Here is a 14,916-nt window from a genome sequence, read left to right as displayed (position 1 = left end):
GGTTACAAAATGAAAAATCTCCCTCCACTATAAAGAGAGCAGCCACTGTAGTAGGTAATTCTCAATTCCTTCAGTACTTTTATTCTTTTCTTTCTCTTTTCTATTCAAAACTATTTATTAACTTAAACATCAGAGATGCTCCCGCATACGCAAGCCTCCTTACCTTCTCTTTGTCCATTTTGCAGGCATTGTCAACTGAATTTTTGGTGTGCTATCAACAACAAATAACATTAAGATATTTTTAAAATTTTAACCAAAAAAATAAAAAAAATCAATAATTCTCGAGCATGATTAAAATCTGACAAGTAGGAAGTGTTTGGCAAGCATTTGTGTTGTGAAATTTTTGTTTGAGTAGTTGTAAGAAGTTATTGATATGATATAAAATATAAAAAAGTTTGGAATTGTTTTATAAAAAAGTGAAAAAAAAAAAAATTGTTTTGTAGTGAAGTTTTTTATTTGAATAGTATAAAAAATTATTGATGTCATATAAAAAGTGAAAAAAAAAAAAAAAAAAAAAAAAAAAAATTGAGAGGAAAAGAGATGCTTGCCAAACACCCCATAGTACAAGGACCAAAATCGTAGTTTGATACCAAAAATAAATAAATAAATAAAAATAGAAGAAGAAAAAGAAGCAAATTCTTCTTTTATAAAATGTATTTAATTTGGTCGGCCCAAACCCCCATTCCGTCGTAGGCCCAAAAGGTTTGGGGCTTTGTGAAAAGTATGGGAGGTATTCTTTTCTTTGGGAATACGATGAACAACCACGGGCTCAAACGACAACGTTTTAGACATAGTCTTGCTTCTACCAAAACTTTGGGCGACCATCGGTGAGACAAGCCAAATTTCCTAGAGTCGTATATTTTAATTATGGTTTTCAATAACATTATTGTACTCATTATCTATAAATTATTAGAATAAAAAACCCAAAATTAATTATACTCAATCACAAGAATAACAATATGAGATGATAAATTGTGATTGTCTTTAATTAGTTGGTCAGAGACTAAATTGTAATTTACTCATCAAAAACAGGCCTCTTACCTCCCTTTTTTTTTTCTTCTTTTTTTTTTTCTTTTTTTTTTTTCAAACCAGGCCTCTTAATTAGTCATTAATTATTATCATATGCAACTAAGAGCATTTGCAGTAGCTTTCTCAAAACTTACTTCCTTCCCTGAAAAAAAAAAAAAAAAAAAAAAAAAAAAAAAAAAAAAAACTCTTAAAACAGATTGTTTTATTGTTCCCTAAACTAAGGGAACACCAAGAAATTTAAAAATTATACCTTAAATCGAAGGCATCTGCCTTCGAAGTCAGGAACTAGTCCTATACTTTGTTTTTATGAGTCTCTGTACCCCTAATTACAGCTTTTGGCCATTTGGGCCTCAGATTATAGTGAAGGTTATTTCCTCGTTAAAAAAAAAAAAAAAAAAAAAAAAAAAAAAAAAAAAAAAAAACTTTCTCTTTTCTCTAGCATTTATATGAAACAATGTTTAAATGATTTCTTTTTCTTTTCTCTTTTCCATAGCATTTAACTTAAAGATTATTTAAATGATATAGAAAAAGGATAATGAAAGTTATTGTGGAATTTATTGAATATGGAAGCAAAAAGTAATTTGGTTTCCTATATTTAAAAAAAAGAAATCTAAAGAAAGTTAGAATTGATGCTCTAGGGGCCTATGTCATTACCTACTATGTCTCAATTAATTATAAGTCACGACTATATGCATCCAAGTTCCAACCAAGGTGCGGTATAGCTTATGAGTAATGCTATAAGGAGGATTCATGTTTTTATTGAGTCCTCCTAAAATTGATATGTCTTTTAAAATCATCATTAAATATGTGATAGATACTATTGACTTTTGATAATTAAAAAAAAAAAACCATGAATTCTCTGTAGCTATAAGACAATACACATTATTCGTTTTGGGCTTCTGGAGGCTGTTTGATGCTAGATTTCTGATGTTTTCTGTTTGTATTTGTACATTCTTGTATCTTTGTTCACAGTCTACATTTTGGTAGTTGTTTCAAGCCAAGATCTTTCCAGACTGAGTGGATGGAGTTTGCTTATCTCTCTATTCATTACATTGGCCTACGGGCACTGGTGTAGCCTTCGGGCAGTTTCTTACCTTCTATGTTTTTATATTTGTTCTAACTTTGGCCTTGTTGTAATCTCTTTTGTAATTTCTTTTTCAGCAATGGAGGTTCGAGATTGTTAAAAAAAAGAAAAAAAAATTACACACTACTCATCCCCTACCATATTTGCCAACTCCATGCTTCATAGTTTTTTTTTTTAATTATTATTATTATTATTTATTTAATCTCGAAGAAGTAATTTCTAGAAAACGGATATTCTAGGGCACTTGTGATCAGGTATGCCTTTTTCTCCCGTAGGCTTCAAGTTAACTCTTTTTGTGGGCCACATAATTAATTAATTCATAAAAAACGTATAGTTAACAATTGATGATGTAATTAATGACATCAAACAACATGCTTTTGGTAATGGATGGCATGATTGCATAGCGTATAAAGAAAGAAAATTAATGACATCATATTTAATTAGTAAACGTAATACTAGTTTAAGATTTGCATGCACTTTTCCATTTTTTCAGTCGTTAACCATGCTATTTTGCAAGCCGTATATTGTCCTACTTCGATTTTACAATAAATTACAATTTCCGATTGGCAATTTTAGTCTCGGTTTGGCTCGGTTCGGTTTTAATTGAAGCCGATCCCTATTTAGTAGATTATTATATTATTGTTATATAAATGAAATAATATGATAATGAAAGTCGGTGATTAATTTTTCTTCTTTACTAGCTTTTGTTGATTTAAAAGCTGTTTTTTCATTGTTATCTTATCCCAGTTGTATAATGATATACACTACACCTTTATCTTCATGGTCGGAGCTAGAAGCTTTTATGAACAGAGGCCAAGAGCCAAAAAAATTTGTTGGTAGAAACCTTGTAGACTAAATTTTTATTTTTTACCTTTTATACATATCTTTGAAATTAAGGAGGGGCCATAGCCTATACTGGCTCCCCCTAAATCTACCCGTGTTCATCCTACTAAATAATATAGCAATGCTCTTTGACCCTATAAAATAGGACGGAAACAAAAGTGTACAGTGTAATATTACTCTTTATTTTTAGTCATTACCTAAGGCCGTGACAAAAATGTGTTTTTTTATTTGGTTTTGTCAACAAAGTCAATATTTGATTGTGTTTAATAAGTCCATTGCGCAAGCAAATAGTGACCCTTTTACACTTCATGCTTCAAAAATTTAACACGTGATCATGGTGACGATGGCCTCCTTAAATGATATTATTAAAGTATTTATTAAATAATTTTTTATTTTTGTTTTTTATTATAAGCTTACGTTTTTGAGATAAATAATGATTTAATATAGTATCAAAGTAGAGTTCATGTGTTGTTCGAATCATGTCTCTGTCAATTCACCTCACATTTCAATTAAATATTCTACGTATTGGGCTTCATCTATTAAAAAATTTAAAGTCATACGTGAGAGGGAGTGTTAAAATTGAGAATTGGAATAGGTGAAGAAAAGAAAAGAATATAATCATATACATGTTCAAATAAGCTTAGGTATAGCCCTAAATTATTTGGATGAAAAAAGAATTACATTGACCTTAAACGTTATTTTATATTTTTCGAGCATACTTAGATGAGATGATATGCTCAATTCACCTTTAAATCAATTTAAATAAAAAAAAAAAATCAAAAAATCAAAAGTAAATTGAACATGCTACGTCAACTAAATATGCTAAAAACTTAAACTCGAGGATAGATACTCTCCCGGTCTCCCCAACACTCTTAATAGATAAGATATCATTAGAAGTTTTTGTCTATATTACCCTATTATATATCCTCACATTTGATTTTATGGGGAGTTATGTTTATTAGCTTAAGAATCTTTTTCCAAACCCAGGAGTGGATTCCAAGATGCCATTTCACGGAACCTTCCTGAATTAGGATTCCTTACAATTTTAAAGAAATTGTAGATTCTTAAATTATGCAATTTATACTGTTTCTCAACATCAAAACGCTTAAAAAATGCCACATATTAAAAAGGTGGCGTATTATCGAAGTAGCCAAAAAGAATTTCCCTTTGAAAAGACTTCATCTTCACTTTCGTACATACGTTTCTTATTTAAAAATTCAAAATAATATTTTTGACTCAAAACCTTTTTACAACTTAGAGAACAAGAATATAATGAAAACATACTCAATTCTTAACTGTAACATACCACATTTCAATATGTGACATTTATCAAGTCTTGGATGTGACATGATTTGGATCATATCTATCTAATCTATATTAGCATGGTAATTAATGTTATCGTTATTGTGAGAAAAAATAGATTAATTTATGTGCTTGATCCTAATAGGATATTGTTAATTGGTCTTTTCTTTTACGTTTCATAATAATATTACATATTTATTCTCCCAATTTAACTTTAACCCTAGTCAAACTGACAGCTAGAGTGAGTTAGTTGACGTGTTTGTAAGGGTTTGTTAGCTAGCTATAAAACACCCCAACCTTCACGGAATTCACCTAAAGTTTACCAATAAATTATTGATTTCTCTATTCTTATGACATATAGCATGAGCCAAGGAAGGAAGAAGAAGTTTTCGATTTTTTTCAACGGTTTGGATTTAATTTTAAATTTTTTTTTTTACGATACCTAAGCCTTATCCTCTTTATAGAGTAATCGCATTCCAAAACTTTTATCTTATTTTGCTTATATGTCACTTTTTTTTTTATTATTTAACAATAGTTTTTTTTTTTAATAAATTTATCATACTTGTATATTCAATTGGATAAATAGAGCATATTGCTCTAACAAAACAATTTCATAGATATAGTCAGGAATTTATTCCATCCAAACCTGGTCTATGATATGTTTAACGACAGCTTTAACTAAACTATGCACCGCATTATTAGCAATTCTACTAATATGGTGAATCTGCCAGCTAAAAAACGAGCTTAAAACCATGAGAGTGTCTTTCACTAGCTGTCCAAATCTACTCCAATTACATTTTTTTGAAAATCATATCTTTAACCACTTAGAGCATATCACTTTCCAAAAAAATCATTCGTAAACCTAATTATGTGCAACAAAAAAAAAAAGTGACATGAAATGTTGCTAAAGCTTCTACGATTGCCCGTTCAAGATAACTCATTCTTGTCATACTCCTGACCGTATGCACATATTCTTCATCATCTCGCACCACTATACCAATGTTTATATGTTTATTAATCTTATCCAAAACAGCATCTAAATTTACCTTATAGACTCATTAGAGAGGTGCTTTTCATTTTGTATCGATTCAAAAACTAATTAATAGCAATCACATCAATAAAATAAAAAAAAAGTGGGGTGGTAACTTTTTATTTATTCTATTTACTCACCTAAAGTGAAAATCAGCTAAAACATTTTCCAGAATCTTGATCTTTAAAGATAAAGATTGATATACCAAAAGTTTGGCTCCATATCTAAAGGAACCACAGGGCTCCAGCAAACGTACCTTCTGATCTTTAATTAGTTCTTAACATTATAAAAAATTAAAAAATAAAATAAGTTAGGTCTAGGATAATAAAATTTAAGATGGAGAATCTAGATATTAGGGAAAAGTTATCAAGGTGGAGATATACTCGTCTATCAACTAGCCCACTTGGATAACATTTCATATCATCTGCTTAATTAATGCCACTAATTTCATTATCAAATTGAATGATAAGTATGATGAGAACCAACTAATACGAAATTCAAAAAAAGAATAAATAAGTTTATTCGAAAAAGCCGTGATCTTTAATGGCCACTTCAAGAAATAATGATTTACCTTTAAATATAAGAGTAATATTGATCGGTTACAAAACTATCTAATTGACATATTACAACTAAGATTAGGATTGAGTCAATTAACTCTAAACTAAACTTTAACTCTATTAAAAAAATTGAGGATCAAACTCCTTATTAGAGATTATTTTTTATTGGACTCCAACCAAATACTAAGTAACATCAAAGTGTCGCACATTCCATCTAGAACTGAAGCCAATCTTGGAGTTATGTGAGAAATATTTCATTACCTTTAGAATATTTTCCCCCGAAGCAAAGATTGGACCGCAGCAGCCCATATGTTCAATGAGACAATAACATATAAGGAACAATCATGCACAAAAGCACTAAAAGTTAAAGCCAGTTGAAATTCTGATAAGCATCGTTCTGAAATTTCCAGCCAACTGGGTAGTGGGTGGCCACCCTCAAAGGGATTAGCACCCCCCCGACTATTTCTAGGGTTGCGTACGACTACCCTCATTGGCTAGGGTGGCCAAGTCGTAACTGCCCAATCGGCAGTTACTCTTTTTGTTTTAAAAAAAATTAGTTTCTTAAGTTTTATATATTTATATTTTTTAATTAAGAATGACACGTGTCGCCATCTTATTAGTTTTGATGTGACGCCTAATAAAATTTGTCAAAATTTTTAACAAAATTTGACTCTAAAAAACAATTTGTAAATTAGTTCAATCGGGATCTTTGAATTAATTTTAATACTATATGGAGTTATTTGTAATTTAGGCAGACCAGAAGGGCTAATTGTGTAATTTTTTCAAAATAAAAAGAAGACCAAATTTGCTTCCAATTCCCCCACGTTATTGGGTTGTAGTACACTTCCACATCACACTAAAAGACTAAAACCAAACAAGTTTATTATTAAATAAATTAGAATTAGAAGGTCTTGCTGTCAAACCAACCACAACGTTGTGAATCTCAAATGGCCGCCCCCACCGGACCGAATATTCCCCCGTCGATTCCCCCTCTTCTCCTCTCTATAAAGAAGGCATTGTAACTGGAAAACACACTCTTTGACAAACCCAACCCCATTAACAAATCGCAACCCCAAATGTGTGACGCTTTCAAGAACAACTACCAGCTTTGCGACGAAATCGGCCGTGGTAAATTCGGCACTATTTCTCGCTGCTTTCAACCCATCTCCGGCGACTTCTTCGCCGCCAAAACCATCGACAAACGCCCTCTAACCGATCCCACCGACCGAGAATGCCTCGAAAACGAGCCGAAGATCATGACCCTCCTCTCCCCGCACCCCAACATCGTCAGACTCTTCGACGTCTTCGAAAGCGACGACTCTCTCACCATGGTAATGGAGCTCTGTGAATCCTTTACCCTCTACGACAAGATCATCCAACGAACTTTCTCCGAGCGCGAAGCCGCTTTGCTCGTGAAGCAACTCCTCGAAGCTGTGTCTCACTGTCACAAGATGGGGGTCGTGCATAGAGATATCAAGCCGGAAAACTTGTTGTTCGACGGGAGGAGCAATCTGAAGGTGGCGGATTTTGGGTCTGCCGTGTGGTTGCCGGAGGGGAGGTGCGTGGATGGGATCGTGGGAACGCCGTATTATGTGGCGCCGGAGGTTTTGATGGGGAGGGAGTACAATGAGAAGGTGGATGTGTGGAGTGCTGGAGTCATTTTGTACATAATGTTGGCCGGGGTTCCGCCGTTTTACGGCGAGTCTGCGGCTGAGATTTTCGAGGCGGTGTTGAGGGGGAACTTGAGGTTCCCGACGAGGATCTTCCGGGCGGTGTCGCCGGCGGCCAAGGACTTGTTGAGGAAGATGATTTGTAGGGATGTTTCAAGAAGGTTTTCTGCGGAGCAAGCCTTAAGTAAGTTGTTTATTGGTTCTTCTTCTTTTTTTTTTTTTTTTTTTTTTTTTTGTGTTGTTAATTTGATTTGCATATAATTATACTTGGGTGGATAGCTTGTCAAAGGTTTTGAATAATTTAAGGCTTTACTTTGCAATACATTGTCCTTTCCAGTAACTTTGAAGCAGCCAAACAGAAATTAAGGGTTGACCTTCTTGGTTTTTTTGATTGGCTTTCTGAGTGCATAGTTTCACACAAAGAAAAGCTTTTCTGGGCTTTGATTCTTGTCATATTTATGCCTATCAGCTCCTATGTGTTTGGTAAATTGTTATTGTTTTGCTCTTTTCTGAAAATTGTGAAAATTGTGAAGTTCTCAGCTCTGCCTTCTTGTTTGTAAAATACAGGGCACCCATGGATCCTGAATGGAGGGGCAGGTGAAGTGGACTGTTAAATTTAGGGAAGGAAGGAAGGAAGGAAGGAAAGAAAGGCAGTTTGATCATTGTAGATGAATAAGGGATCCCACTGTTCCTTCAGCAGCAGAATAAATGCATGATGCTTCTAGAAACCAGTTTTTTTTCCACTCATAAAGGGTGTAAAAGTGTGAGCAGTAATAGTCAGAAAGAGAGCAGTCCATATATGAGTTTTTGTTTGTTTGTTTCTTTCTTTTTGTTTGAGGATATGGAGAGAACCTGATGAGACTGTAGAAAAAGACGTGGGTTGAGAATATTATTGCCTTTCCCCGCCTTTTCTTTTCCGTAGTTTTTATTAAGAAAAGATTAGGAAGTGAGAAAGGCCATGATGATTAACCCAAGTTTGCTTTCTGGATCAGTGATCACCATATGAGCCATGTTTTGGGAATATGAATTTGTTTTTGTTTGTCCGGATCTTTAGTAATTTATTGTTTATATTATTAACAATCTGAGTAGTAAATATGAGAACTTTTATGAGACTTAATTACTTGTTCAAACAAATGGGCAGACTGTCTCCTTTGTTGTTGAAATAAATGCATCTTTGATGAGGATTGGTAGAAAGCATATGCTTTGATATATACCGTCTTTATTATTCCTTGATTAAAACATGTGTGAATCTTTTCTATGTAGCGGAAGAATTTGCACAAATTTTCAAGGATTCCACACCCCAATAAAAAATGTAAAGCGCTTAGTCTTTGCCAAATTAAAAGGTCACATCACATCCAAGATGAGGCATTTTCTTTTCTTTTTAGTAGTGGATGGTACCTTAATTCAAAAAAGAAACTTATAGCCAGCAAGTTGTGCTTATGCCAACATTAGTAATAGATTCTTATCACATAATAATTTAGGAAAAGTTCATGAAATTTCTTCAAATTATAATCCAATTGATAATATTCTTCTAAACTTTTATTTAAAATCATGTCTTCTTAAATTACCAAAACATTGTTAATGTTTCCCAATAATATATGGTATTTTTGTTGTTGAGGGAACATAACAATTTTTTGTAATTTGAGGGAAACATTGTCAATTGAATTGTAGTTTGAGTGGTACGTGAACTTTACCCGGAACAAACCCTATTGATCCCCTCAATATCTAAAAGTCCCTTTAATCTCTCTCTCTTAAAATCTGAATAAGTCCTTTGACTCTACCAAAATTTATAGGAAAAACATAAAGTTCTATAACTAAAAAATCTCAATTTAAATCTTGGCGCCATGAAATGAAGAGAATCTTTATCCCCTTTATAAGAGCATCCTCATTGGGCTCTTCACTTCAAAAATTTCACCAAATTTTGGTGAAAGTGCTCCAAAAACCTCATGCAACAAGCTCTTCAAAATTTATCTAAAATAGTGAAGGTAAGAAACCCTCCCTATATTTAACCTCCAAAATTCTTTCTCTATTTATTTTTTAATCATTTTCTTTCATTTTCCTGCCTCTTCCATCTCTTCCTTGTGCCCCTTTTTCTTTCCTTTTCCTTTTCCTCTCCAAACGCTTGCCTCCATCTTCAAATAGGGAAGACATCACAGGTGGATCGATTTCTGGTGGTCTGGTTTGGTGGGTTCCGGTGGTCTTGTCTGGTGGTTTTCGGTGATCCGATCCTGTGGTTTTTGGTGATTCGGTCCGGTGGGTGTCTTGTGATTGCCGGTGGTTTGGTCAGACCGAAAATCTCGCCTCTTCCATCTGCAAATAGGGAAGACGTCCCAGGTGGATCGATTTTCGGTGGTCTGGTCTGGTGGGTTTCAATCGTCTTGTCTGGTGGTTTTTGGTGATCCGATCTGGTGGGTGTTAGCGATTTTCGGTCTGGTGATTGCCGGTGGTCCAAAGATTTGTGGGTGATGACAGGTTAGGCGGACGGGCACGTTTTCGGCGGTTCTGTGCAGTCTTGGCGTCTCTTCGACAATTTTCCGGCGGTCTATGGTTGCTATTCAGTGTCAACAATTGTTTATGGGGTTTTGGTGCAGTGGGTTTTTGGGTTTTGTTCAGAGAGATCCCCCGGTGAGCGTGGATAGCATTTTTTGTACTGGGTTTTGGAATGTGTGGATTCAGAGATTGAATAATGCTGAGTGGCAGTTAAATCAGTTGCTCCAAAACTATTAAAAAGTAATATTTAATAAAAATAGAGAAATTTTTAAAGAGTTTGATGTAGGAAACTTTTTAAAGGTGATAGTTAAACTCAAAAAAGTAGATTTTTTCATTAAAATTTAGTGAAATTTTGAAAAGGCCAATGAGAATGCTCTAAGTTGAGATACAAATGAGTGCATTCTATTCAAAATGACAAAAGAGCTTTCTTTCCAAATTGTATGAAAAAATTAATGTCCATTTGCATCATAATTAACTACCCAATAATGATTTAAGTCTAATTATACTTTCAAGGGGGGGATTAACGTACGCACCCAGGAAAAGCCTAATGAGCAATTAACGCACCCAGATAAAACCTTATGAGCATCATCATTGAGGCCACAAAAATAATTAGATATACACTAACAAGTATACATATTAATATTAAAAGGAAACAAATTAAAAACAAATTAAGCCACTTTTGGTATGTTCCATTTTAGAAACAATATAAAGTCCTTAACCCACACTGGATAAGCATTACCTTCATCATTATTTATTTTAAAGATGAATTTTATCAATTTAATTAATATTCTAATAATTCTTCTAAATATTTACGAAAAAGTTATTTTGACATAATCTAGACTAATAATGTAAGAGAGAGAGTACTGTAATAGTTACCCTAATTTGAGAAATGCTAGGTTTTCAATGACTTTTTTCAAACTTGAGCATTTCTCAATTTGATATAGACAATTAAGCCCTAACAATATTATTTTATTTTGTAGATAAGCCATAGCTGATAGCTATATGGTTAATTCCCCTTTCCCTTTGATAGTGGGAAACATCCGTCTATAGCCTTTCTTGCTTTCCTTCTCTCCTTTTTTGTTTGGCTTATGTCCTTTTCATTTGTATTTTCTCTCTCTCTCTCTCTCTCTCTCTGTGTGTGTTTAGCTCGAACACGGGAACCACAAAAGGTGCAAACAGCATGCATGACCCACTTCACCACGTTGCAGTCCCGCCATTGCCATACTTTCGTAACGTTGCTCTCTACCGATAAAGAAACCATCCAAATAGCATGTACGAGAAAAAACCTACGAGGCTACGAAGATGTGAATGGTTTTGTGTTGCCGTGGGTGGCAAACAATCCGAGTCATCCGACAGTGTGATAGTAGTGTGTTGATAGGTTATTGTTAGTGTCGTAATTAATCTTATTTTGATTATCCATGCGCGCCAAATGTCAAACCAGGGCTGAGAAAAAAGTGAACGCCATTAGTCTTTTTGCCTATTTTGCTAAAAACCCATTACTCTTTTTCAAATTAATGTCTTCTCTACCATTAAACCTTTTCTAATCACGGAATTAATTTCAGGCCTCGATTTTTTTTTTTTTTTTTTTTTTTTTTTTTTTTTTTTTTTTTTTAAGTTGATTTATTTGTTTCCTAAGCGTTTGAAGTAACATGCAGCATATATTTAATTACTGTCAAAATTCGTTATTCATATCTATTCTTTATTCGCATCTTTTTGTTATCTACACATGTGAGTACGGATAAGAATAACAAAAAAAATTATCCACAAGTGCCTATTTGGATGTTGATTTTAAGGTATGCGGATGCGAACAATAACCGCATTAGCATACTACTCTTTATATATATCTAATATATATTCTTTTTATATTTTATATATATTCTACTTATGAATGTGTAATATTTAAGAACTTTATGTTTTTTTTATGTTTGTTGGCTTGATTATTATTCTCATTGAATCATGGATTAAAAAAATATATAAAGGTGTTTCTTATAAGTATTGATTATTACCATAAATATTTTGATGTCGTATTCATCATTTTTTTTTTCCAGTTCTTCATATTTTTGGTGTTGTATTATATTTTTAAAACAAGTTCAAGAGACTAAAATCAGTCAAAATTATTTTTAAAAGCGTTTAAAATAGACCAATTATTTATTTGCGAATATCAGATAATAATTGTACTTAATAACCATAATTACCATCTAGGTACATATAGTAAAAAAAGATACAAATTCAAATATATATAAAAATAATTAATACCTGCATTTTATTGATGTAAGATATCCACGTATACCCCTAGTTAACTAGTTTGAATGAAGTTATTGATTAAATAGAATATATGCTTTTTAATTTGTTTTTCCATTACTATTAGTTCCAAAGTTGACAATATTGCTAACATGGTAAGCACCAAACCAGCAGGTGGGTTATTCACTTGTCGGCCATTGTCCATTTCTCGAAGACCACCGAAATGTATTCCTTTTGCACGAAGCACAAGGTTGTCCGTCCACAGAGAGATTAGTTGGAACGTAAATTAAAGATAATTACATCATTAGTCTTTAGAGTTAAGTTAAATTATAAATTATTCTATGTGATATAAAAAGTTCATAGAAAGTCTATATGGTAAACTATAATTACGAATCACTCCTTAAACCCGTTTTTCGTCTACCAAGTTAACAAATTCCGTTAGCTTGTTACGTCATACCTAATAGGAAATCAACACGTGCGCCACCCCCAGACAAGGCCGAGCCACCCTTGGCAAACACTCCTTTGCTATTTTCTATTTTTTTTAAAAAAATAATTTTTAAGTTTTATTTATTTATATTTTTTTATTGTAATGGACACATATCGATTTATTATTGGGTATGACATAGCAAACTAACGGAATCTGTTAACTTGGTAGACGAAAAACGGGTTCAAAGAGTGATTCGTAATTATAGTTTACCACTGAGACCTTCAAGAACTTTTTCTACCACAGGGAGTCATTTGTAATTTAGGTCAACTTCATGGACCAAAGGTGCAATTATTTCCGTGAATTAATTATAACATTTTTAAAAAAATTTATTAAAATTTTTGAATGTTTTAAATATTTTAATAATAGAGAATCTCAATCCAACTGTTAATTATATAATAATTATTGAGAGCTGCCTAATTATATAATTACGAGGAAGAGAGTTAGAGCAGTTCCAGCGGATCATGTAAATCCAACTTTTGGCTAGTTTAGCTAAAGTAATCCTTAAAAGCTACTTCCATCGAATTATCTACTTAAAAGCTGGAATACATTTGGCTTGCATGAGGCGTTGCATTATTCACACATGTATCATTATTTTATACTTAAAAGTCTACGAATCTTTCTTTCATACTCTTCTCCGTCTTTTTTTCTTTTTCTTTTCCTACTGATGCCGACCTCTACTTCTCCTGCTACCCAACATGGCCAACCGAAGCTCACTACGCTCACTGCCAAAGGCTCCGCCCTCGGCTCCTCGTGCTTATGATCCTCCACCATAGCTTTTCTCTCACTGAAACTCTAGCCAATGATCCAAAATCCCTAATGCTGTCGTTTCGAACTGTCTCGAAGCTGCAAAAAACTCTTCACTCTCTTCGTGCGGACTCTATATAGCCGGACATTGGACGGATCTGATTCTCACTAGAGAGAGACAAAGAGACCTGCGGCGAGACTGTTGATCTTCTGGAGATTTGGGTTGGGGCTTTTCGATTTGGGTTAATTGTTGAGCAATTGATCTTCTTCCTTCTTTTGGGTCAAATTTGTTTGAGGTTTTTTGAGATTTCAGATATAAGAAACTTGAGAGGATCGACGAACTTGAGAGAGGGATCCAAAATTTGAGAATGCGGCTGGAAGGGAAGCAATTGGGAGAAATGAACATGGAGAAAGCCAAAGAAAAGAAAGAGATTGAGAGGGAATATCATCAGTTTTACACAAAATCATCTCAAAATTCAAAACAAAACAATAACAAAACCCAAATCTCGATCCTTTGTGGCCATCTCCAGTTCTAGATTATTCCGGTTCTGTGGTTTCTTAATCTCTGGTTCTAGAGGACTAATCAAAAAAAAAAAGAAAAAAATCTCTAGTTCTAGTCTTTTAGATGATTCTAGCTCTTGTGGTTTGTAAAGAAAGATAAAAATAAATAAATAAATAAATAATAATAATAATATTTAAATGATATAGAGTTAAGAATAAATAATCGGATGTATTGTGTTTTTAAAATTTATTAGCTAAATTAGATAAAATAAATTTTAAATTAGTTATTTTAGATTAAAAAATAGAAAAGAGTGAAACTGCCTTAAATATGTGGGATGGCAGATCAAAGGATGTTGGGTTGAGATCAATGTTGATACGTTGTGGGAGATGTGAAGTCAACGGAGTGTTAAAACGGTGGTTTGTCTGAGTCTGAAATAAAACTACCACCCACGTGAGTGGGGCCTATGTGCTCTGAAAAACTGGTGCCTAACTTTGTACGATGAATCTTGTCGTGTTTCTTCTACTAAAATGGCTCCCAAGGACTTCCACATGCCCAGGAAATTAAAATAATGGACCCCCACATATTTCTTATGGATTTAGATTTGAGAAATTATTATTTTTCTCTTTTATGTGCTTATTCTATCCTCTCTTTTTTTTTTAAAAAAAAAAAAAAAAAAAATTATTTTTAGATTTGTGGGGGTATATGTGAGTCCTCGTATGCAGGGGTGGAGCCACTAAGGAGCTTGGGGGCCCAAGGTTCTCCCAAAAAAAAAAATTAAAATTAAAATTTTACCTCAAATTTTATTAATTTTTCTAATTTTGGCTCTTCTAAAACTTTTTTTTTTTTTTTTTTTCAATTTGGCCCCCCAAGTTGGGGGGGCTGGCTCCGCCCCTGCTCGTATGAGCCCCACTTATCTAAAATAAATGCTATACTTTTT

The 14,916-nt window shown here is 33.3% G+C and overlaps 1 protein-coding gene across 1 annotated transcript; it reads left to right on the top strand.

Annotated features, from left to right (window-relative positions):
* Positions 1-6,783: 6,783 nt before the first annotated feature.
* LOC133852219 (phosphoenolpyruvate carboxylase kinase 1) lies at positions 6,784-8,558 on the top strand. Its single transcript, XM_062288920.1, has 2 exons — positions 6,784-7,699; positions 8,083-8,558. The coding sequence occupies exons 1-2, from the start codon at positions 6,922-6,924 to the stop codon at positions 8,127-8,129; spliced, it is 825 nt and encodes a 274-aa protein (XP_062144904.1). The 5' UTR covers positions 6,784-6,921; the 3' UTR covers positions 8,130-8,558.
* Positions 8,559-14,916: the final 6,358 nt, after the last annotated feature.

This window comes from Alnus glutinosa, chromosome 12 (genome assembly GCF_958979055.1).
Source record: "Alnus glutinosa chromosome 12, dhAlnGlut1.1, whole genome shotgun sequence".
Classification (NCBI taxonomy): Eukaryota; Viridiplantae; Streptophyta; class Magnoliopsida; order Fagales; family Betulaceae; genus Alnus; species Alnus glutinosa.
This window is presented reverse-complemented; position numbering and strand designations above follow the sequence as displayed.

What these genes read in the sequence shown, in the direction of transcription:
- LOC133852219 (XM_062288920.1), top strand. Translation starts at nt 6,922, where the DNA reads ATGTGTGACGCTTTCAAGAACAACTACCAGCTTTGCGACGAAATCGGC. An exon ending in TTCTGCGGAGCAAGCCTTAA is followed by an intron (nt 7,700 to 8,082) that starts GTAAGTTGTTTA and finishes TGTAAAATACAG; the next exon opens with GGCACCCATGGATCCTGAAT.